Source organism: Biomphalaria glabrata, chromosome 11, assembly GCF_947242115.1.
Source record: "Biomphalaria glabrata chromosome 11, xgBioGlab47.1, whole genome shotgun sequence".
Lineage (NCBI taxonomy): Eukaryota > Metazoa > Mollusca > Gastropoda > Planorbidae > Biomphalaria > Biomphalaria glabrata.
Window position 1 is genome coordinate 30,505,457 of NC_074721.1, and position 25,760 is coordinate 30,531,216.

Consider the following 25,760-nt stretch of genomic DNA (forward strand, 5'->3'; position numbering starts at 1 on the left):
CACATATGAAAAACAAACTAATGTTTCTTTTTTAGATCTGCGTGCTGTATGAGTGATGACCTATTTCTGATCCTGGTTTGATGAGGATTGTACGTTACTAGCATCAAATCAGTTGGGTGGTCTCAAGGACACACTCAAATCAGGTAAGAAACCTCATGTTCACTAAAAACTCAAGCTTTTTTTTTTTGCAAAGCTGCCAAGTGCTAAACTAATTAGACTTGAATCTCCCATGACAGTATCAAATATATGGTCAAACAACAAAAACTTACTGGGTTGTTCAGAAAAAACACTTGTATTCCTCCAATTAAAGGCATGCTGTTTATGAGTGGTTTAAAAACAATACGCAGTATGCCATGGAGCTAGAAGAAGATTAAAAAAAAAAAAAAATGAGACATTTAAAAATGAAAAAAAGTAAACTGTTAAGGGATAGCTGGTACATAGTTTCCTATAATAACAATGGTTTGATAAGCACAATGTTATACTGTTTAGTTCTGTGTGTAACTTAACATACAAAAAAAATATATAAAAATGTATCCTAAATATTGCTTTCATATTTTTATTGTAAAAAAATTAGGATAAACACAGTACCCTCAAATCTTTAAGACCAGCATTAATGCCTTTGACACTGACAGCTATATTGGAGTCACTACTATAGCTGTGGACATGAAAAACAAAATCTACATCAATTCTAAACCTAAAGAAGAGCAGTGACTAGCAAAACCACAAGAGATGAGTTGACAACACTAATCATGACAATCCATCATATAATATCAAAATTTAATATAACAGTCACATTATAATGGAGGGTGTCATGTGACCATCATCTGTCCTATAGATTACTTTATTATAATGGATCAGAAGGCTCATAGGCATTATTCAGAAATGAAAAGGCTGATAGACTTTCAAAAAAGGGTCATCCAGACAGACCAGTAAACTACCTCACAAGTCGATGTTAGCCAGCAATTACATGGAGGATTGGCCTATACCAGTGGGCATCAGGAAGCAAGGGCAGAGCTATGCACAAATAAATTGACCACACCAAACAAACTGGATAGTATCAATTTCCTCCTCTACAATATTATAATATTCCAACTAAGACACCTTTAAATTATCACCTTTACAGAATAAATCCTACTCACCCACCCCTCAGTGACACTGCCCACCCTTTCAAAACTGTGAATCCTATCCTCTTTGAAAGTCCCATTTTAATCCACTTTAGGAAGACCATACTACCTTTACAACCCAATATAAATAAAACTCTGTATGGCAATCCTGAACAAATGAAAAATACAGCAAGCTTTTTTTCTGGCACAGACTGCAAAAGAGCCTACAGCAGCAAAAAAACTAGAAGAAGAAACCTTTAGAGACTATACAAAAGAGCCTACAGTTCAGAATCAAAAAGCTGGATAGAAGAAGAAGAAACCTTTAGAGACTATATAAATAAAAAGCAAGATGAAAACAATTTAATAATAAAAAAAAAGGCTTAATTAAAAAAAAAAAGAATACTACATACTTAACTTCTAAGTCCATGTAGATCTCATCTCTTTTCACTTGAGAATAAACTTTAACACCACCCACACGAGGAGGCTGGGAACAAAGCAACATTCAATAGATAAACAAAACAGAAAAGGAAGTTATAGATAAGTCAAAAGCAAAGTCAAAGTGAGGTTTGTTTTACTTCTCCCTGGTCAATGTCTTGTTAGAAAGAAATATAAAAGATGCTGAAGTAGACAAAGAGAGAGCTTACAGTATCATCAGCAGAACAAAAACAAACTTGCATACTGCTGATAACTTAGATATCCTGGATGGAAAAAACAACAACTTGGTAACACAAAACTACAAGACAATTTGGAATGACAAATATAATATATATGAAGCCCTAAACACCTAGACAGGATTGATTCCCTACTAGGACTATTCTAATTTCTTTTACGTCAGTTAGTCTTGGGCTAAAATCATTTATATACCTATTTGGCATCAATTTTGTAGACAGCAACATAAATGAGGACATAAAGGACAAAACTGAGACTCGCTGACCATTGTACAAAAAAAAAAAAAAAAGGTTTTGCTCAAGGATTCTATAGTCTTACTTAGACCTTTCAGTAAATAGTGTACAAGAAAAAGAAAGAGAAGAAAAAAAATTTGATGACAAGAAATTATTTATGAATGAACGAGACCTTGACGATGGCAAGAAACAGGGAAAAGGCAACTGGTCACTAAATACCTTGATGGAAAGACTTAAAAAAAGGTAAAAGTCAAAAGCTCACTGAGAATGCTATAAGTATGAAAGTTGCACAAACAAAAACAATTAACAAAATATTTCTGACCACAAACATTTATTATTGTTTGTCTAGATCTATTAAAAATTAATTGCATGATAGATTAAAAATAATTGATGCAGTTTTACTCAACATAATCGAGATTTATAAAATCAAAAGTATTTTTTTATATTTAACTTGCTAAACCTCATAAGTTTATTATTATATTGACATTATAATTCCTAAAAATTAAATTTGGCTAATTACAGAATCAGCTAGGAATATAAAACACAAAATGAATTGATATTATATTAGAAAGATGAAAATGTTGGCACCAGAGATGCTATTTTTTGTTACCTAGAGAAGGGTGTGATAAACAACTAAACATTGCTTTAACCAACAGCAATTCATAACCCTAACAACCAGTCCCTTTCTTGCATGATACAAACTACTTATGCAAACAATGAATACTTACTATGTCACCAAGATCTATTTTGCTAAATTTAAAGGACTGAAAGGCCGCTGGAAGGCTTGATCGAATGGCTGGCTCCACATTTTCTCTGAGAATGATTTCAACATATTCTCCAATATATGGCCAAAGCTGATACAGAATCTGTAAGGAATATTTCAAAGGTGCACAAAACATGAACACTTATTAACTATTGTAAAGTACTATGAGACATTTAAACAAATAATTAGATGATTTTAAAATGTCTCAAATATAAACTTATATCATTTTAGAGAAATTGCTTTAAATAAAAAAAAAATCATTACAAATCATATCTAAAACTAATTTTAAACAAAGACATATTAGTTTATTTCTATGATAAGTTAAAAACTAATGAAACTATTAGAAAGGAATGACGACCTTATTGACCCATTCAGCTCGCTCCACATCTGGAAAATGAACCTGGTGTAGATTGAAATAAATAATTAGTACACTAAAAGAAATATATTTTATTTTCAAAAGTCTTTTGTTTTTTTTTTAAATTTCAAATGTTATTATATAACTTGTATATTAAAATCTGAAGTAAAATGGACTAGTAAATATTTATTATTTTTGATATTGAAAAGGGGAAATAAATGCTACTTATTGAGAGAAGTGGTTGTATATGTGGGGTTAATTTCCTTATTACATATGGTACTCATTTTTACTCCCACTTCCCATTCTCAAATTAAGTTGAAATTTTGCAGAATGATTCATAGCCAATGACAATACACGAATCAATAGAAAAAATTAAGCAACTAACAAATCAATTATTGGTAATTAATTATTTTTTGTTTTATATAGAAAAAGGGAGTTTATTCCTGCAGTATTAATATATATATAGAATGATTTTGTGTTGTTTCTCATTAGATAAGCCATGCTTTTAAAAAGATTTTAAAAATTTTGCTTGGTTTTAAATATTATTTCCCTTTAATAAACAGATTTATGGGCTATTGCCATTATTATTGATAAATTAAATTGAATTGATAGTGAAATAAAAAGTAACAAGCCTACAAACTATTTCTATGCCTTAGTTTTAACATAGAATTATTAATGTACAAAAGTTGATCGGTTCAATAAACTTGTAGTCTCTACTAAAGCTATATTGTGTTGAGGATGGAATCTAAAAATTCTATTTATTTAAGATGTGTTTCCCCCTATTTCAATAAGCCCTTAGTGAAATTTCAACTCCATATGCACCAACTCTGACACACTTATCTGGGTCAATAAACTCTGTAAACAGTTTACAATGCACTCAAGATAAGGGAAGTGATTTTATGCTGACTTAAGTGGTAGATATATAAAAAATAAATCTCTCAATGTTGCACATTCAGTTAAGAACTTAATAACAAGTAGTTGTAGAAATAAGACACTCAAGTTAATGTATACTTCTCTTTTCTCTTTAAACTTAATATCAATAATCTTATGAATTGACAGATCTTAAAAGAGAACACCTTTACTCAATATAAATATATCATTACAATATTTGTTGACATAAAAAACATGTATTTAATACAATGCACTATCAAATTGAGTAGCATGCTGGTTGAGTGGTAAAGTACTTGACTTGTTAAATGAACTAATTTTCTGCATTCTGTTAGCTTGGGACCCTGACCTACATGATTACTGAATGCTAATCTTAGTCATTATGTTTATAATCATAGTATACTTGTAGATCAAACTATTTGTCAAATGTGCATTTATGAAACTTAATGAAGTTGCAGTATATCATTGTATAGGCATATCTTGGTCATGCAGGCATAAAAACTTTTGCATATTTTCACAAAAATGACATACTATTTGCTTGCAAGTTACTCTCTCTTTCTGGATTAAACATTTGTATTTAACTTCACTAGTTACTTGATTGGCTTTGCAAGTTACTCTTTTTTTCCGGACTAAACATTTGTATATATATAACTTCACTAGTTTCTTGATTGGCTGAGTGTGAATGAGAGAAACCTGTCAGATTACCTGAGCCAGCCAGGAAAACCAATTGATGACTTAGCAGAATTTAAGTCATTGGTTAACATGCATGACACATAGTACATAATCATTTTCTTTTTTTGATGTAAAATCTGTATTTTATAAGATAAGAGTTAAAGATACTCTTACTACAGAAACCAAATTAGTGTCTGCATCCATTGACATGTGACATACTTTTTAAAACTTAATACTAGATTCTAAATTCTAGATAGATTAATACTGAGTACATGCCAGACATCGTCATCATATAGATCGGATCTAGAATAAGAACTAGACTAGACCTAGAGTGTAGATTATATGAAGAAAAGAAGGTACTAGTATGTCAGTACTACAGCAGGAAGGATGTCTAAAACTATTACTCTAATTACTGTAAACTAGATTCTCTTCATTCTTAAAATGTTAACTCACCCATGAAGGCAAATCTTCAACACGAGCAAGAATTACAGATTTCTCATCAGTAGAAAGCTGCTGTGATATAGCTGTTTTATATTGCCTTTCTTTAGTATGCCTTTCCTTCCAAATATAAACAACCAGCAAAAGCCATAACCAGCTAACCGAAAATTTGAAATAACCAACAAACCAAACTGCAGAAACAACGCCAGCAAGTTTAAAATATCTAGTAACTGCTGTCATTAACAGAGTATCCTCTAGGACCGCCTTTCTTGGGCCTTTTCGGCTGGGACGCTTTGGCATTTTGGTAGATCAAATAGATCTATCAAGATCTAAAATAAATATCTACAAAATAACTGAAATGACACACAACACACATTCACAACACAAACAACAAAAACTTCCTACAAGTTGTTTTTTTTCCCCGAATTTGAAATCAAATTAGCAGAAGCCTGTTCCATTTCAACATTTTAGTTTTATTTATTTATTTTTGTTGCTACAATATTTTCGCCATTAATTTTGTCATTTCTTATAATTATACAGATTAGCACACATATTATCATATGATAATTAATCTAGTCAAGAATTTTAGTTACTTAATTTAGATCTATGTCTATGCATGGAAATATATGGTCGATGGTAATATTGAGTGATTAAAACGTGCTAGCTTATTTGATCTTGAAATTTAAAAATGGCTGCTTGACAACAAAAACATTCCATAAACAAAAGTTACAATAATTGAATAAACAATAGTAAATTTATTTTTTCATATTAAGCCTTAATAACTCAATAGTTGATTAGATTTATAATGATAGATTTTGAGACGTCTTAAATTAATTACGATTTCTCGTTAAAAGTTATTTCAATCTAGATAAATATTAGATATGATAAAATTAAAATGATATATAAATTATTATAATTATATATATTATATTATATAATTTAATATAATTATTATTATATTAATTTATAATTTATATATTCATATTGAGTCTAATAATAATAATATAATTAAATAATAGAATAAGTTCAATAACTAAGAATAGATTAGATGATAGATCTACGATCTACTCTACTACTCTAGAAGTAGAATTACCGAATCTATCTTATATAATATATATATATACTTATATTATAGTTATACTTCTTATTTACGTTATTCATACCTTATATAAGGCTTATTACCAATAATTATCTTATACTTATAGTCTTATTTCTTATCTTATAAGTTATAGTCATCTTACTAAATTACTAAGTTTCAAAGTTACTACTAAGACTTGACTAAGTTAGTAACTCGAGTTGGTAAAACTAGGGGTAGGGGCCTTTGAATTTGATGGGAAGTTTTACAGAGTCTTAGACTTAGACGTCTTAGAGTCTAGGCCTAGGCTCTATAGCCAGTCTAGCTTATCACTATTATATTATATATACTAATTGAGTACTAGACTAAAGTTAAAGTAACCAGATCTAGCTTAGACAGTAGCTATATTTGATGATCATGATCAGAACAGATGAATCATGAGATCTAAAAAAATATTTTTATAATAATAATAGTTATGATCTAGAATGTGTCATTTCCTAGATTTGATTGACTAAATTAGATAGTACTAGATTCCCTAGATAGATAGTAGATAAATATTATAGTAGATCTAGTAGATTCTAGTCAATCTAGGATATTATCATATTATTATATAATATTAATTAATTAATTAATTATTAATCATCACATAGCTGTATTTTATAAGATAATTATATATTATAGACTCCTCTCTATATTATATATCATTTACAGACTACACTGTATATAGTGATGCACTGATGGTCTAGATTTATTTAGGCCCTCACCCTAAAGACTGGAGTAGATGTATCTTAGTATATGGACTGAATGTCCACAATTGTTAAATTATGAGCTTGAGGGCACTGAATTGAGAATGTTATAGATTATAGATCTATATTCAGACTTCAGACTATAATTATACTTAGTATAAATTATAGACTAGTATTAGCTTAATATTTTTTAAGAGCTATATATGACTTATTTGTAGTCAGACATTATTTCTAAGGTATAGTATGCTGTACAGGATAGACCTATTGTAGAATAGATAATACAATTAGGCCTAAATTTTCATTTTCTAAAGATAGAAATATTGACATATATAATATGCCCTATGTAGATCTAGATTTACATCTAATAATTAATGGAAACTTCTTAATTATGACAAGATTTGTCTATATTAATTAAAGCACTCTTAATTTTTTCCTTAGGTCTATTACTTATTTTGAAAGACTGAGAATGCCTAGTGCTGGTGCTCTCCCTGCACCTTTTATTACTCCAATACATCGTGACTGCCATGGCTTACAGTTGCCTGTTAACAAGATAGATACTTCTACTTTAATTGAATTAAGTACAGGTAATGCTTAATATAAACATGATTTAAGCCACATGGCAGTGAATCCTTGTATTATTTTTAAAGAAAAAAAATCTATTTATATTTATATCCATACATCAGTGTTGTCATATTGGTTAGTCTAATTTATGTAAGTTTGTTAAAGTATATGCAATTATCAAGTGTAGTTGGTTATTATATTTTATACAAAGAAAATAAAGTTCTAACAGTAATAGTATCAAAAACTAGAACTATATTGTCATGAATCAGAAACAATTTTTGCCAGCTTATTTATAAAGATAAGAAAACAAAAATTTATGATTTAATTTATATCATTTCTGTATTAAAAATGAATTGTTCTTGACTGTGATGTGATAGACAATGGAAATAACTTGGGATAACTGAAATAACCTTTGGAATAGTGATTTCTGCTGAATGTATCTCAACAGGCTGTAAAGATTATGTTATTATTATTATTATTAAAATTGTTGATACTCTTGTTAGCTGGAAGTATTTATCTTTGATAAAATTACTACTCAGGTTTCAGATTTTTGTCCAGTCCAGTTGTATAATAAAGTTTTCATTAGTTGAGATTAACTTCTGAGGATTTTATGCATATTATATATATGTTTATATTGATGCATCCCAAAGTTTTTTTTTTTTTTTTTTTTATAATTAATATATGTATGTGTATTTCATGATAGCCAAGCATTAAGGATTTCAAACAAATATTTTATATTCACTTTTTAAAAATAGTTAACCTCTGTTATCATTTTAAAATTTTTGGTTACTTTTTGATAGCTCCAGAATTTCCTTATCTCAGCATAAAAGAAAAAAGTTCTTTCTTTTTTAAATTTTTGTACTCAAGCATCTCAACACTTATTTGAAAATCCACTGCCATAGCTTTACTACTAACTAGCCCATTAATGTATATTGTTTCTTTTTAATTTACTTTATTATTAAAATTATTGATATATTTTGTTAAGACTTTTACAATTTGATTGACTTATCAATCACTAATTATCACTAATTATAGATGTTCCAAACTGTAAAATTTACTTCACTACTGATGGAAGTAAGCCATTACCATTTCAAAGAAAAATTGGTGGAAAAGAAAAGACTTTCAAATACTTTGCTCCATTTTTATTAAAAGGAGGGAAAAGAACTTTAAAAGCTGTTGCAGTGTCGAGGTAATTATAACTATTGCTAAATAAATTATGTATTCATTTTGAATATGTATAAAATAGGGTCCAGCTTTTTGAATAATATTATTAATACCATCCGGCATATTACACTACAATAAGATGACTACTTTTATATTAGAAAAAGAGGAGTGTCTCAACCAATGGGCATCAGGAAACACAGGTAGAGCCATGTACAAAGAAATGACTATGCCTAACAAACTGGACAGTATTAACCTCCTTCCCCACAAAGAGCAATCTACAATCTTCCAACTAAGAACAGGATACACACCTCTGTTAAATTACCATCTGAGCAAAATAAATTCCACACAACTTCCCCTTTCTAGACACTGTGCCCACCATTATGAAACCATAAACCATATCCTCTTTGAATGCCCCTTCCTAATCCACCTTAGGCAGACCCTACTTCCATAACCAACACCATGTACAGCAGTGCTGAACAACTGAAGAAAACAGCACACTATTTTTCCTTGGCAAAGTCTGCAAAAGAGCTCACAGCTCAGCAGCAAAAAGCTGACTAGAAGAAGAAGAAGAAGATATTAGAAAAAAACAAAAGAAAAAAAAGTATAATTGGACTGAACTAATTATTCTGGATGTTTGTTTGTTACATACGGTACATAAAAATGTGTGCATGATTTATATTTTAGGGATGGTCTCTTGGAGAGTGCAGTGGTATCAAAAGACTTTAACGTTGTAGATCTAAACAATTCTGGAGTCCCTGATGGGTATGACAGTTCAACTAGTGGTGCTACCCTACAATCATTTTTGAATGAATCATCAGATGAATATATACCTAAACCTGGGAAAGTATCAGGAATGCCCAGGGTAAATATAAATATGTTTTTTCATGACTAGTTTGTTACATAGTTGAGCGAACAGGTTTTTTATTTTCATGACATATATTTGTTGAATTACTTAGGTCTCCCCTACATGCTTTAACTGCAGTGTCAATAGGTTTCTTTGACTAAAACTTGTATATAGTAATGGAACCTAGAGAATCAGGGATAAAATAATCAGCTGTAGAGTGAAATTGTAGCATTTGTGGAAATCTGGCTTTCTTACACCCTCTTAACCTTTTACCATAGAAATGGCTTAATTTTATCAAACATGCTCCACAGATTCAAAAGATTGTTGTCTGAGGAATAAAAAAAAAAGGTCCCCTTTCAGACCTTGTGGTCTATAGGGCAGATGATGTAAAGGTCATCCGTTTCTGTGGCCAACAGTTAACGAGGGTTTCATGTGGCCAGCACAACGACCAACCACCTTTACTTTACTATACAAAGACTGCAGCTTGTGAAATAATTAAAATTATTACTGCTATTCTCTAGTTTCTATAATAATGTTTCATCTGGTTGTTTGTTGTTGATTGAAAAAGCATGCATTGGAACATGGATATGTTGTAAATTTAACTCTCTTCTGCTAAAATAAAGAATTTGAATAAAATAGCTTGACAGCTAACAAGAGTGAAGTATAATAATTTATAAGGACACATTGATATTGATAAACTATGAATGTGCATTACAGAGACATTCTCCAAAAAGATCTCAAAGGAAAGCACCAAAAGAAGCGTGGGGTAGTTATAGCTTTCAGGACCCTGCAGCAACTGGAGCTTCCAATGAAAGTAAGTACTTTTAAGCTGGACATAAAAGACTAAGCCAAAAGCTATTATATTATTATTATTGTTATTTTTATAGAAAATGATAAATGTGACATTTAAATGAAAACAATATAGTCATAAGCTTTTAACATTTCAATATTCTTGTCCCATTTAGTTCAGTTTGATACAACTAGTGCTCATTGGTCTGTTAGATTAGATAAAAGGAAATAAGAAAACAGTGGAGGAGTGCAGAGTAATGCATTTACATAAGTAAAATACAAGTATTTAATTTGCTGTTTCTTGATACTCTTATCACCAACTTATTTGTCATTTAGATGTAGAAAAAAGAAAGCTTTTGAGTCAAACCTTTTTAGATGGGTAATTGAGTATAAGGGTCAACAAAGTACCTTTGTATCCAATGTTTAGGGAAAGAAATGTGTAATTCACTTATCTGACTCATAAGTGTGTTACAAATTTTCACAAAGATGCAGTTAAACACAATAACCCTTTGATAGATTGGAACATCAAAATACTAGTTTATCTAATACAGTCTAATATATTACAATACTTATAAAAATAATACTTTTACTCTAATGTAAATAAATAAGAGGATGTATGGTGGCTGAGTTGTAAAGTGTTTGGTTTCTTGGTAAAGTCTGGGTATCTAACATTTGTTGCGGAAAAGTAAAGGTGGTTGGTCATTATGCTTGCCACATGACACCCTCATTTGCCTTTGGTCACAGAAACAGATGACCTTAACATCCCTATAGATTGTAAGGTCTGAAAGAGAACTTTTTAAATAAATAAGTGTATTAGGAATACATTAAGATTATTTATCATCAGAATTGTATATAAACACACACAGTAGTATTTTACTATTAATTACATGTTAAAGTATCCATGAGATAAAGTGTTTGATTTTGCTTTGTTAGTTTGTGATTGTTTACCATCTTAAGTGAATACTTGCTCAAAATGTATTCTTTTCCTAGGTAACTATCCGCCAATACCAGATGGACCTTTTAACCCTACTAACTACTCTGGGACTCAAATCAATGTTTGGGGAGCACCGCCAGGCACTTGGCCTAACATGAATGCTAACAATGGAATGGTAACTTTTGGTAATGGACCACCAGCTCCACCCTACCCAGTGCAGTATGGATTCTTAACAGAGCAAATGATAAATGTAAGCTTTGATTATGTATTTAAAAAAAAATACTACTTCAACAATGGCGCAATTGCAAGTATGATGTGAGGCCTATGCAAGGCAACAACATTAGCAAAATTACATCTGATTCATAATAAATGTAGTGTGACTATTTGTTTCAACATAATCAAATACAACTACAGTTATAGACTACTGTTAAGCAGTTAAAATCTTTATAATATAATCCACAAATGTAATATTTTGGGGCCATTTTTAATCACAAGATAAACTAAAAATATAAGCAACTAAGACACTTATCCTCAAGGATAATAAAGATATTGTTATTATTTATAATTATCATTGGTCTTTCCAATGGACAGTTTGGGTCTCTTGTGCCAGCATAGAACTGTTCATAGTTGCCCCAAATTTTCTTCCAGTTATCACCTTTTTGTCATGCAGCTAAAATCAGAGGCTTGGATTTGATTTAGCTAGATTCTAGTGAGATGAGGAGAAAGCAGTAAAAAAAAAGACACACCAAAAAACTCAAAAAGTAAATTATAGAAAATGTTGTAAAATATTTTATTAAATCTCAAAAGTATGTATGTATTTATTAGAAATAAGAACACTAGTCCACTCTGTGTATTCTCAATCACTAACAATATGCACCAATGCCTCTTGTTAGCTGTCATTCAAATCATCAATGCACTATTATGCTGATGGTTTTATAGGAATGGCAATAAAGTCTGTAGTAAACATAGTTTTAAATAATTTGAAATAGGACTGAGTAGGCAATTAAATAATGTTTATGTTGTTGTAGGGGCTGAAACCAAAAGAGGAACCCAAAAAACAGGATAGCCTTACACTTGGAGATATAAGAAAACTTATGGAAGAAACCAGACCTAAGCCAACTCCTCCTGCCATAGAGTACAAGCCTGTCTGGAAAGATCCACCTTTAAATGCTATCAGTCCAGGAAATGGTAATTTTAATAGCCATGTTATTTCTCTGACACCCAATCTCAGATCAAGCTGAAATTTTGCACAATTATTTCTTTTACCTGACAACATAATTAATAAAAAACATTCATAATACAGTTAATTAACTATTGGTAATTAATTATTTTGTTTGGTATCTCGAACAAAGAAGTGGTATAAGCTGAATTAGTCCCCTTTATAGGTTGCCGCTTTAAATTAACTTTTATAGTCACAAGCAGCTTACTAGCAAAGTGGTTAATGTGTCAGCTTGAGACATGAGTTTGAATTCAGGTCATACCCTTTTTTTTTTCTTGTAAATCCTTTTAAAAACCAATTACAGTAAAATTTACCCAGATAAACCCTCCCCCCCCCCCCTTCCCATTTTCTCAACTTGTCCAGATAAGTGATAGGAATGCTAAAAGTATGAAATAGTGATAAAAAAAAAATTGGTAAAAATATTTCTATTCACACAGATTTATTGTTGTTGGTCTAGATCTATTACAATTTTAATCACATGGCTAATCCAAACTAATTAATACAATTGCACTTCATATAAGCTTTTGTTTGTCTTTTTAAATTTAGAGTATTTTTTATGCTTTTCTTGTATTACCTTTTTTCAGTTTCCTTCTTGACTGCTATTTAATACTTTACAATTATACAATACAGTCGCATTATTCATTTCAACAGATGATTACCAAGGAAACATTCTACACATCTATGCCCATATGTTGGATATGGCTAAAAGCAAAGTTCATTTTAAAAAGAATATTGGAGAGTATAAAATGGGGAAGGTATGTTATTTTTGTATTGATCAAATGGTAAATAGCTTTTATAGAGCAGTGGTCATCATCATCATCAAACTCCATTAGAGTGAGGGCTTGAGAGGCTCAAATCTTCTCTTGCAAAAGCCTTGGACAGAAACCCTGTTGTCTTGCGTAGTGCATAAATGTCGCCATACAGGTCGAGAATTTTGGGTTTCCCAGACCTATCGAGACGGAGATCAGCGTCTGGGGCAGTCGAACAGATTATGAGGCACGGTTTCCTCTTCTTCCCCGCAGCGGGAGCACCGTGAATCAAAATTTGACCATAGCCGTGAGAAATATGAGCCAACAGGACAGTGGCCTGTCCTGCACTGTGCTATAATAGCTTGCTCAGGCCTGGACAGCCTCCACCACGGGGAAGTGTGGTCAGGGCGCCTCATGCGCTCCCAGACTCCATGGGCTTTTTGGGACTTGTCCCAGCACTCAAACCACTTTTCCATTTCTGTTTTTTGTATTATAGCAAGGGCTTGATGAAAGCTTACAGCCTGTTCAGTGGGTGGAATTTGCCCTCCCTGGTGGGCCAAAGAGTCTGCAATTATGTTGCCAGTCACACCTATGTGACTTGGTACCCACTGCATTATTACAGGGGTGCCATAGTGTTGTTTAATGTTATGTGAAGCCATGATGACAGTGTTGATATTGGGGGGCCATGGTCCGAGGCTTTGCAAAGCCTAGGGTACAGATTTTGAGTCATGTGACCACAACAATCTATCTTTCCCTCAAATGTCCCTTGCCGAGTTGTGAGTAAATGACTTTTAAGGCTTCACAGACTGCCATGGTCTCTGCATCAAAACTGCAAACACTACCACATGGTCCAAAGATTTTGACTGTGTAAGAGCCAAGAAAGTCGACATAGACTCCATAGCCTGCTCGTCCAGAATCTATTGATGCCGACCCATCAGTGTATGCAAAAATAGCACTGGGCTTGAAGGTATTGATGGTCTCCAGAGCTAGGATTTGAAGGTCGTTAGATGAACGACTTTGCTTAGTGGCATTAGGGTCTACTAATTTCAAGCGTATGTCTGGGGTCGTTGGGCGACACCAAGGGGGAAGGGGATGAAAGCGTTGAATGTTTTGTCGGTTGGTGGAGAGGCCAGCTTCATCAGATAGTCTAGTGGCATGATGCATAAAAGACTGCATCTGGATACGTCTTCTGCATCTCCAACCATCCACTAGTTTTCTAGCTGGGAGGTATTCATCCAGCCTTTTATACCACTCATAGCAGGTCAGTACTGACCTTTACCTCCTAAGGTTTAGTGGACCTATATTAGTCATTATTTCAGCCGCATTAGCCACAGCAATAGGTTATATAGACTTTATTGCAACTTTGCTTGTTTGCATACTGAACCTGATTAATATTCAATGAGGCTAGGGTTAGAATTAGGGTCATTGAAGTATGAGGGGATTACTGAAACATCTTTCTGCCTGATCTTCTGAGGTTTCTATTCTGGTAAAAATTATGTTTACTTTAATTTTTTTTTTGCTTTGGTGTAATAAATTCCTTAAATCCACCCCTCTAAATGAGTGGATGGTTCAAACTGTGAAAAGGCAGGATACTATTTATGCACTCTTCCCCTTATAACTAATACCATGTACAGTATTGTAAATGCATTACTTTTTTTATTAATTACAGACATAAATAACTAATTTATTAATCTTAAATACCTTCTATTAAGAAAACTGATTTTTTTTTATTCTTTGAAACTAAAAAAGAAATACTTGTCTGAAATTTTTGAAAAGCATTATTTGAATAAAAATCATTTAGTTGATATAATAGTTTTTTTTTTAAATCTTTTTTCTTTTATAAAAAGATTTTTTAAAAAGATTAATATTATTATTTTTTAAATGTGTAATTTCCTTTTATTAAAAAAAACAAACAGATTTTAGAAGCTAAAGTGGAAGATGAAGGAGATGGTTATAGACTCAATTTAGTTCTAGAAAAGCCTGGAACACAAAGTAAGTTTTTATATTTCAATTTTCTCTTAAAATATTACACAAGGCATGTGACTAACATATTCCATTATTTCACGAAAATTTAAATCTCTGTTGATATATATATATATATATATATATATATATATATATATATATATATATATATATATATATATATATATATATAATGTTAATATTGTAATTTCCTAACTATTTTTTCATTCAATGGGCAGGCAATAATAACAAATTACTTACTTATTCCTGTGAGCTCCCATCACAAATTATTATGTAGTATTTGCTAGTTCAATCATTAATATATCTGTTTTGTTTTCAGGAGGCTTAAACAAAAAATCTGCCAAAGTAAATGTGCCAAAAAAACCTGTGAAAGAGACCAAACCTGCATCTCCCCCTCCTGCTCCACCCAAACAGGTAGAGCCACCTAAACCGGTGGAGCCACCAAAACCTGTGGACCCACCAAAACCCAAAAAAGCAGATCCATACTTTGAAAAAGAAATTGAAAATATCCCAGTTGGTATTTTTTATTTTTATTTTTTGTATCTATCCCTCTAGAATTAGTACATTAGTCAAGTCTTGCTCTTCTTGAATATTTTATTATTTGTACCTGAAATATTTCTTTTTGAAATATACCTTTCTGTATGTCTTTTGTGTTCAGTGTGAAGGGACACTTAAACCATTTGAACCTTTTAATGCTGAAGCTGATGCAGAAGTGTTGAGGAATGCAATGAAAGGCCTTGGTAATTTTTTAAAATCTTAAAATATGTTTTTTAAAATTCAAGTTATCTAATGAATATATTCTCATTCAGCCAATTTTAAGCATTTCATTAATATGATTGTTATTTAAAATAATTAATATTTTCTTTTACAGGAACTGATGAAGATGCACTGACCAATGTGTTGGCATACAGATCTAGCCCACAGAGAGCACAGATTGTGGCTGCCTATAAAACTATGTTTGGCAAGGTACTGTGCAGTTAATTTTGAACATTTTTTTCAATTTAACTTTCAAGCTTAGCTTTATTAGTATTCGTAAGTTAATTCAAATTGTAAATAATTGCTTTTTCTCTAAACAGGATTTAGTTAGTGACATAAAAAGTGAAACTAGTGGAAACTTCTGTGAGGCTCTGAAAGGTTTATTATTAAAACCAGCAGAATTTGATGCACAAATGTTAAGAAGTGCTATCAAGGTTTGTTGGAAAGTTCATTAATAGTGTCTTTGTTTTTGTTTAATATATAGCTTATACTAAATTTGGAACAAACATTGCTCCTAACTTATATTTGAATGTTTCATGTAATATTAGACTACACTTTTATTAAAGTACCATAAATTTGGTTGTTATTAATAGGGCTTAGGTACAGATGAAGATGTATTAATAGAAATACTGTGCACTCGCTCCAATGCCCAAATTCAAGAAATTAAGAAAACCTACAAAGAAAGTAAGTGAAACACTGAAATAATAAACTTTAAGTCTTAATTGTTATTATAATTCAAACTAAATGTCAGTCTAGTCAAGTAAACTGTTTTTCTTTCACAGAGTTTAATAAAGATTTGGAAGCAGATATCATTGGTGATACCTCAGGTCATTTCAAAAAGTTGCTGGTTTCACTTCTGCAAGCAAATAGGTCAGACAGTAAGGAGGTTGACAGAAATATGGCTAATGCTGATGCAAAGGTAAGTTGTAAACTTGAAGTCATTTTAGAAGGAGTCTTTCTAGTTGTTTTGTTTTGTATAAAACTACATGTTCTGTAATTTGGGTTTTAATAGTTTTTGCTTTTCTACATGAACTGTTTTATGTTGAAATATTATATATTTAAATATTTAGCATGCATTTTAGATTGAATATATTTTAAATGTATTATAAAATATACATAAGAAAGTTGTTAGAAAAGAAAATCTGTTAGCTAAATTTATGTTTCTGTGGCCCTTTTAGTTGATATAGGCCCCTTAAAAATTTTTACCATTGTAGCCTTTGTACCTAACAAAAAAGAAATAATAAGATTCAACAAATCCTTTTTTTTTTAATTTATGAATAAAGGTAAATTTTTAATAGCCTAGTAGATACTAAAAACTCTTTTAATTGAAGAAGCACATTAAAGTATAATGTTATTGCAAAAAAAAAAGGGGGCTATTATTGGATTATACATTATTTTCTGATTAAAATTTTTTATCATTTCATGTGTCTTCATTTATGTACCATGTTAGGTAGCCCTACATTCGCGCTTTGTTTTGTTCAGAAAAGTCTAAATGGAAGTAACACTCAAATCAATGAAATTACACAGTGAAAGGCCAACAATATAAAGGTTGTTGACACTGAAAAATGATGTTGAACAAGAAGATCAATACATAATGAAGGGAACCATCAAATGTCATATTAACTAAATATCTACCATAGCCGACCTTACTCTAGAGCTGTCTAAATCCTAGTTTTGTTTTTAATAGTCATGTCACAGTCTCTAAGCAAAACTTTTCCTTTTTACTATGAAAAAATAACTTTTTGTGCCAAATTCCTAATCATGCCAAAACAATCAGCATCACATTTGGATGTAAGTAACTATTTTTTTCTTTGCTACAGTTAGAATCAGGGTTTGTTTTTTTCTTTAGGCTCTATATCAAGCAGGAGAACAGAAATGGGGAACTGATGAGTCACAGTTTAATAAAATCCTGGCGTCAAGAAGTTTTCCTCAAATCAGAGCCACTCTGGAAGAATATCAAAAGATATCCAAGAAAGATTTTGAAGAAGTGATAAAGAGTGAATTTTCAGGAGACATACTCAGTGGCTTGAAATCAATTGGTAAATTTACATTATAATAACTATGTTATTTTTCATACAACATTTTAAAATTTAAAAAAAGGAGTTGATAATTAATATTCATTAATACTTTAAAGACATGTTCTTTTTTATGTAATACTAATTTACTAATTATGAGTAGGGTTGCACCAGATAGTACTTGAGATTTGGCCAGATAGTAAGTTAAGATATCTGGCTGTAGATGGATACAGTAAATAGCTCATTTTACTACTGAACATATCACAAAACTTACCAATGTTGATATTATTATTTTATTTTTTTCACTTTATCATTCATTGAATATTGAAATGTACACAAATATATGCCTTTAGAAGCCAAAAGTGTAATTTTACCTAAATCAAAATTAGTTACTAGATTATGAAATATAGTTAGTCTATATACATGAGGCTCATAAAATTATTGTGCACTGATATCCAAAAAGTGGGCTGTATTTTAGTACTTACAAATTATCAGATACAATATTATCAATGGTTACATATAACAGCAAAATAGAGTAATACTCAATATCAAAATAGAAAGGAAACAACCCTCACAAATCTATGACCAGGTCTGCTAATGACATCTAGATCAGTACACATTACCTCCCCTGTTAATCTGTGTTAAATTTCCATGTTCTTTCAGGTCTCACCAAATAATCAAAACTTGTACACAACTCTAAACACCTTAAATCCCCAATCTTAACAATCTTAAAGGGCTAGAACTAAGTAAGTGAACTCATAAGATGTGATCTCTAGACAGCATGTTGTCTTAATAAGTATCTATTAACTCAATGTGATGGACTTGATAAATAAAGTGGGGTATAGCTCCATATTGCTAGACAAATGTCTGTTCAGGGTGACTTAGTTCAGGTCAAGACACACAAACATCCCACCAACTATCCTGCAATGATATCCAGCTCTATTCTGGTGCAACCCTAATTATGAGTGCATTATAAATATTGTATCACTCTGAATGAACAATTTGAAACGCTTCTATTTTATAGTCAGATGTGTAAGAAATAGATTCCAATACTTTGCCAGACAGTTGGAGAAGACAATGTCTGGGTTAGGAACTGATGACAGCAGCCTTATTCGCATCATCATTAGTCGCTGTGAGATTGACCTTGTTCAAATCAAGGAAGAGTTCAGGAAGGCCACTGGAAAAACACTGGAAGAATTTATTGTAGTGAGTTACTTTGTGTTTTGATTAGAAGACCTTTGCTGAAAAAAAATTGTCAGTCAGGTTTTAAGTGAACCATTTGATTGTAAACCATTTATTAATGAGTGAATTGTTGAACCAGATATTTATGTCATGGAACTGAAACTTTCAGGCCTAAAAAAAATGTTCAATCATGATGAAAAAAGAGTTTTGAAAAGCAGACAATATTTCTACCTGCCATTTATGTCAAAGAATGTAAATGACTGTTGGGTTTTGATATCCTTGTTAAAGACTGCAAGCTTAGTAGGATAATGTTCCCCAAAAATGTATGAATGCTTTAGAACTTTCAAAATATATGCTTATTTGAATAGCCCTCAAATGAAACTAAACATTTTTATATCTTTTCATAGGGCGACACATCAGGGGATTATCAGAGATTGATGCTGGCATTGGTTTCTGGTGGACCACCTCCAAAAGCTAAATGTAATGTAGATCTATCTGAATTTCCAATTAAATTAATTTACTGAAACAAAGAAACATGTATGTAATGTAAAAAAAAATATTACCTAGATAAAGAAACAAAATACTTTATAGAAATACTCAGTTGCAGTTAATGCTTTTTGATGAGTCACTAATTGAAACAGTATTCAATTGTTTCTAATTTTGTTTTGACACTTGGAGAATCAGGCAATGTTAAACCAATAACAATGTTGTTTTTTTATCTTTGTTTTAGCTGGGAAAGCCTTTGTAGAGTCTGTCAAGAATAAAACAGATGAACAATTAGATGAGGAAGTGAAGCTGGAAAATGAGCCTAAAAAAGTAAACTTTCAATTGTTTATATTTTTCTGGTGATTTCAGGATTAGTATATTTTTTGTTGTTCTAGAATAGATTCATCTTATACAGAATCCATTTCTTAATTTACTTCTAACAAAACAAACAAACATTTGTGTTATTGATCTATGTTTAATTTCAAAATCCTTTTTATGCTTTACTTCTGCTCAATTGATTATATTTCACTTCTAACCCCCTAGGAAGACCCAACTTTATTACCCTTCCCTGGATTTAATGCAGAACAAGATTGTGAAGTACTGAGAAAAGCTATGAAGGGATTGGGTGAGTATTTTTTTTTTAATACATTTAAATACATGTTATCATTATGTGTCTAGTACCCATAAGTCATTTTCATGTCATTTGTTCACATTTAAATGTTTTATATTTATTATATTTAGCTTTTTTAAAATATTTTATTTCACATATTTAATTTTTTATTTATGTACGGGTATCATAATTATTTTTCTATAATGATTTCAAACATTTTTTAAAGGCACTGATGAAAAAGCTATAATTGGAGTGTTGGCTTATAGATCAATGGAACAAAGGCAAAAAATAGCTCTCACCTACAAGACTCAATTTGGCAAAGTACTTTGATTGCTTTTTTAAACTTTTTTTTTAATACATCAAGTAAAAAATGCAAAATATACTTCTCACTCCAAAAAGTCAAAAGATGTGAAGGAAAGTCAGCTAATACCTACTAAACACAATGGCTTGATGAAAGCCATTTTCTTGTTGTTTTTTTCCTGGCAGTTATTCATAAAGTCAAAGTTCTATTTTATTGAATACTAAATTTTTTATCTTTCGCTTAGAACAACTAAGCACTTTTCACCAATGACCAATGGTTCATTTTCCTAAATCAATATTTTCTTTCTCTACTTTTCAAAATACATTTTAATAAAGAAGAAATGAAAATTTTTAATAGGGCAAAATAATGTTTTCTGTTGTATTTATTTGTTTGTTTTTATTTTTAGAAAACATATTGAATTTTACTCTTAGGCCCTCAACTAGCAATTGCAGACACTTGATAAAAACAAATTGATCTTTTTTCTTTTTCATAATTATAAATTAACAGCTTGAATGTGTGTTTATGCATACTTGCATACTAACCTATTGAAATGGAAATTTACAAGGGCTAGATTTACAATTTGGCTTTGCAATACAAAAAAATGTAAACTCTCAAAATTATTACAGGATTTGGCTGCAGAATTGTCCAGTGAATTGAGTGGCAACTTTAAAACTCTTTGTGTAGATATGCTTTTGGGACCAGCTGAGTTTGATGCAAAACAGTTAAACAGAGCAATAAAGGTTACATTTTGATGTTTAATTCTTTTAATTCACAAAGAAATGTGTTTGTTTTTTTTTTAAAGTTTAAGATTTGGTTTTTTAATTTTTTTAAACAATGGTTAAGCACAATACTATTAAATCACTAATTACTTATGTTTAAAAAAAATGAAATGAAATATGAAATAAAACTTTTTTTTTTAAATGTTAGGGCTTAGGCACTGATGAAAAAGTTCTTGTGGAGATCATATGTACTCGTTCAAATGCACAACTTAATAATATCAAGGCTTCTTATAAAACAAGTAAGAATTTGTGTGTTGTGTTCCTATTTATAGACATATTCAGTGGTGTTTTTTTTTAAAAAGCATGCAGATTCCCTTTTTAAATTGAATCCTTAATGTTTGCATCCAATTAAGGGGAAACATTTCGGTAATGTTTCAAAAAGATATTATTGCTAACGGTAAATAAAACGCATCATGGCTCTATGTTATATATTATGAAATAAAATATAATTGTTACATTCACGTTAATTATTTTACAAATTTTTGCTTGTTCATTTTTTTTTAAGAATGCAATAGAGTTTACTCACATTCCTCTCAACAAACATCCTGGAAAGTGTCCTTATATACTTGCGTATTGCAGCTGTTTTTTTTTTGTTTCATTAACACTAATACCACTTTTTCTCGATCTTATTTTACAAATAATTTTTTTTCTTTTGCTTCTTTGTTTTGAACAGTGTTTAACAAAGAGCTGGAACAAGATATTGCTGGAGATACATCAGGTCACTTCAAACGTTTGCTCATTGGATGTCTTCAGGCTAACAGACCAGAGGGAACTGAGTTTAACAGGGTCATGGCCAAACAAGATGCTCAGGTGTTTATTCTCATATTCCTTCACCTGTCCCTTTGTCTGTTGAACTAGTGGGGCAATACACATGACCTGTTGACCATCTTTCTCCATTCCTCTCTGTGTTTTGCCTTGAATAGAATCCCGTACAAAGACAGACTGTCCATTCTTTAATGTTGTCTTCCCATCATTTTCTCTATTTGCCTCTTCTTCTTTTTCCTGGTCATCATAAGGTCCAATTGCCATAGTGATCCTGTTTTAAAGTTTTAAATCTCATATTTGTTGTGGTCTTTGTAGGTGATATCTAGTGTCTTATTTCTACCCTTGAATACAAAAATGCACCTTACAGTAAACCTCAAAATTTAAACTAAGAACAGTTTGTTATGTATCCAGAGTTGTACATTCAAGACATATCTTATAGAAAGAATTTTTTTTCCTATTGCTTAAACCTTTTACAGACTGGCTAGAGAAAATACTAGCAAGAATTGAGATCTAGACCTAAACAAAATAATAATGTTCTCTTTCATAACTCTAAGGTTTATCAAGCATATGAATTACAGTTCATCCATTTCTAGGGTTGTTTTTTGTCAGTGTCAAGACTCCTTTCCTCTTTAACATACGTATGTGTACTCCAATGCTGATTACTAAATGTGCCCAGTCCTGGGCAATACCACAACGACACATACAACGACAGAACAAATATTCAGAATGCCAATTCACAGACATATAACAAGTTTATTATATAGTCTGTACTATAATACAGAATCAGTTCAGACAATTGAAATATCCAGTATCAACTAAAAAATATAACAGCTTAATATTCCATAGACTGAATAGTGACAACACAGAAAAATAATTAGAGTCTACACTTCGACTATATCTATATCCAAAAGTCCAACTGTCCTGGACTAGGAACAAAACCACACTGCCTTATTATGAGTTAGATTATATTCAACAAAAACATCTCACCAAGTAAAACAATCCAAAACAATAACAGTTTTGAAGTCAACAACCTGAATTGCCCCCCTTCTCCTCTACAGTTAACAGGAGACCCAGGCTGACCAGAACTCAGTCCTGACAGTCAGTTACCCATGAGTAATGGTTGGTCTCCAGAACATTCTCATAGACCAAGTAGAGTTATGGCCCTTTAACCAAGAGTAATTTAATTTGTGTCCAAGTCCTTTTGAGCATCATGCAAACATTACTAACTCTAAAGTCTTTACCACCCACCTACCATCCTAAATCAAAATCCAAACAGGGTAAACATCAACATTATTTTAGTTTATTTTTCATTTCATCATGGGACATGGTAGCAGAGTGGTTTTCAAAATGAGGTATCCTGGGTTCAAATCTCAGTGAAGATAAGAATTTTTAATTTTGGGATTTTAAGGATTCCTCTGAGTCCACCAACTCTAATGGAAACCTGACATTAGTTGGGGAAAGTAAAGTGGTTGGTCATTGTCCTGGCCTCAAGACACCCTTTTAACAATCTGCCATAGATATATGTGATCTTTACATCATCTGCCTGATATAACTGAGAAGCAAGGTTAACTTTACTTTTTTTACATTCCATCACTCAGGACAGGCAGCAAGTCTTGAATTTAAGACCACACATATCTTTAATTATATTCCTATTTTTTTAATATTCAGGCGTTGCTGGATGCTGGTGAGAAAAAATGGGGAACTGATGAGTCAAGGTTTCATACTGTCCTTGTGTCTAGGAGTTATGCACAGCTGAGGGCCACATTCCAGGAGTATGCCAAATTGGCCAACAAAGATATTGAAGACAGTATCAAATCTGAAATGAGTGGTGATCTTAAAAATGGCATGTTGGCTATTGGTTAGTTTCTCTGCTTATCATCTGCTTTAATAAGCTGAATTAATTACCTTTAAAAATCTAAGTACAGGTATTATACAAATTGTTTTTTTTACTATCTATTTAATACTGCTAGCCTAATTATTTTATGTATCTTATGTATTTTATGTAAGACTGTCATTTGAGCTAAATTGGCAAGATAAAATTATATAGTCTACGTGAGCCATATTAACATTTTTTTAAATTCATATTTAATGTGTAAAAAAAGCTATTGCTGAATATTAAATTTTACAATTCTTATAAAATTTTTACCAGCAAACTAAATGATTAAGGTTAAAACTTTCTGATTTTCTTTAGTTCAAGTAATTAGAAACAAATCAGCATATTTTGCATCAGAGCTTCACCGTGCTATGAAAGGACTTGGTACTGATGACAACACATTGGTGCGCATTGTTGCCTCCAGATGTGAAGTGGACATGGTTCAAATCAAAGAAGAGTTCCAAAAAGCCTATAAGCAAACACTGGCCATGTTTATACAAGTTAGTAATCTATTTGAGATCTGATTCAAATAATGAATGAAGTCTTTTTGTTGTTTTGGGGGGAGTCATAGTTGTAATTAAAGCAGAAAGCTCAAATAAGTTTCTAGATTCTAGGCTAGTGTTATGTCTTTTTTTCTCAGTTGAGCTCATTAGTTATGTAGGGCAGAGATACAAATAATTATATCAAGACTCCAAATAGAACTCTTAAGATGAAATAGTTTTTTTTAGAAAGATAGTATTTGTCCAAAGAATTTGATTTATGAAAATAGAAATATTTTATGTGTTGTCGCAGATTCAGATGTGATCTACATGTTTTTTCACATAATATATATACATGTAATCAATAACATTACTTTTTTTTTCTAGGATGACACATCAGGTGATTACCGCACAATGCTGCTGACACTTATAGGTGAACCTCCTGCTAAGAAATAAATATTTCCAGGCCATAATATTTCATGTCTCAAAACTATATTTACTAGAGAGCTTTAAGTATAAGATCAAAAATCTTTTTGTTAGTTTTCTAATGTTCATGCTAAAGAAAATTGTAAATTGTAGGATTTTTATTAATTTTATATTGTTAAACTGATATAAATATTTTTGTATAATTATTGTTTTTTTTTTTTAAATTTTATGTACATATATCATGTGCATTTTGTTATTCTATACATAGAGGAATCCTGATTAACCCACACCGTCCTGTGATAACAATTTGCTTTTTTTTTTGCCTATTACTTTGGCATATTAATTTTACTTCATTTCTAAACACACATGTTTATTATTATTATAGTACAAGATGCTAGTAAAGTCTGAGAAATTTTATTATCTTTAAAATGTTGAAGACAAAAAATTTGGTGACTATAGCAACATAAAATCTTTTTCAATTCTTTCAAAATATAAGGTCTTTGAAAAAGTTTCTGATAAACATTGGAATTTCAAAAAGGTAAAAGCTAAGGTGTAAAAATAAAACAAAACAATTTAAAGTAATTTCTAATATAATTTTAACTTTAAAATTTCAATACTAATTACATATGATACTTGCATTATATAATTCAACCAAAAACTTAAAAAAAAAAAAAAAAAAAAAAAAAATTCAATGTTCACATTTATTTCCTCAATAACTAGAAATCATTAACCTTTGCACTATTTCATTTGTTATGACAGATATTTTATAATTAGTTTTTTTTATTTCTATTGATATGATTTCACAACTTTTTTTTTAATGTGTAATACCAAAAAAAAAATATTATATATATATATATATATATATATATATATATATATATATATATATATATATATATA

General features: G+C 30.9%; 2 protein-coding genes across 6 annotated transcripts in view; one reads left to right on the forward strand and one right to left on the reverse strand.

The window, feature by feature from the left end:
- Positions 1–5,558, reverse strand: part of LOC106065675 (extended synaptotagmin-2-like) — a 34,571-nt gene extending 29,013 nt beyond the window's left edge. For 3 of the 5 annotated variants that reach the window (XR_008773718.1, XM_056004447.1, XM_056004445.1), the window contains exons 1-6: positions 5,137–5,558; positions 3,127–3,168; positions 2,734–2,871; positions 1,514–1,587; positions 589–655; positions 270–359 (exon numbers count right to left, since the gene is read on the reverse strand). Coding sequence is in view for 4 of the 5 variants with exons in the window: in XM_056004447.1 (XP_055860422.1) it covers positions 270–359; positions 589–655; positions 1,514–1,587; positions 2,734–2,871; positions 3,127–3,168; positions 5,137–5,421 (696 nt within the window). In the remaining variant the exon portion in view is untranslated. The remainder of the gene's footprint in view (positions 1–269; positions 360–588; positions 656–1,513; positions 1,588–2,733; positions 2,872–3,126; positions 3,169–5,136) is intronic. The other 2 variants (XM_056004444.1, XM_013224558.2) reach the window with 1 other exon arrangement.
- Positions 5,559–5,753: 195 nt separating this feature from the next.
- Positions 5,754–25,760, forward strand: LOC106065676 (annexin A6-like). Its single transcript, XM_056004443.1, has 27 exons — positions 5,754–5,870; positions 7,381–7,526; positions 8,539–8,692; positions 9,352–9,529; positions 10,229–10,325; positions 11,291–11,484; positions 12,263–12,422; positions 13,105–13,208; positions 15,119–15,194; positions 15,508–15,701; positions 15,847–15,928; positions 16,060–16,154; positions 16,265–16,378; positions 16,538–16,628; positions 16,727–16,863; positions 17,794–17,983; positions 18,984–19,165; positions 19,549–19,621; positions 19,872–19,957; positions 20,171–20,252; positions 20,464–20,558; positions 21,165–21,278; positions 21,466–21,556; positions 21,991–22,127; positions 23,751–23,940; positions 24,274–24,455; positions 24,822–25,760. The coding sequence occupies exons 2-27, from the start codon at positions 7,409–7,411 to the stop codon at positions 24,888–24,890; spliced, it is 3,285 nt and encodes a 1,094-aa protein (XP_055860418.1). The 5' UTR covers positions 5,754–5,870; positions 7,381–7,408; the 3' UTR covers positions 24,891–25,760.

Bases quoted from the DNA above. Each gene is read 5' to 3' on its own strand.
- LOC106065676 (XM_056004443.1), top strand. From the start codon at position 7,409: ATGCCTAGTGCTGGTGCTCTCCCTGCACCTTTTATTACTCCAATACAT. The intron at 11,485-12,262 runs GTAAGCTTTGAT...ATGTTGTTGTAG, and splicing joins TAACAGAGCAAATGATAAAT to GGGCTGAAACCAAAAGAGGA. The intron at 16,155-16,264 runs GTACTGTGCAGT...TTCTCTAAACAG, and splicing joins ATAAAACTATGTTTGGCAAG to GATTTAGTTAGTGACATAAA.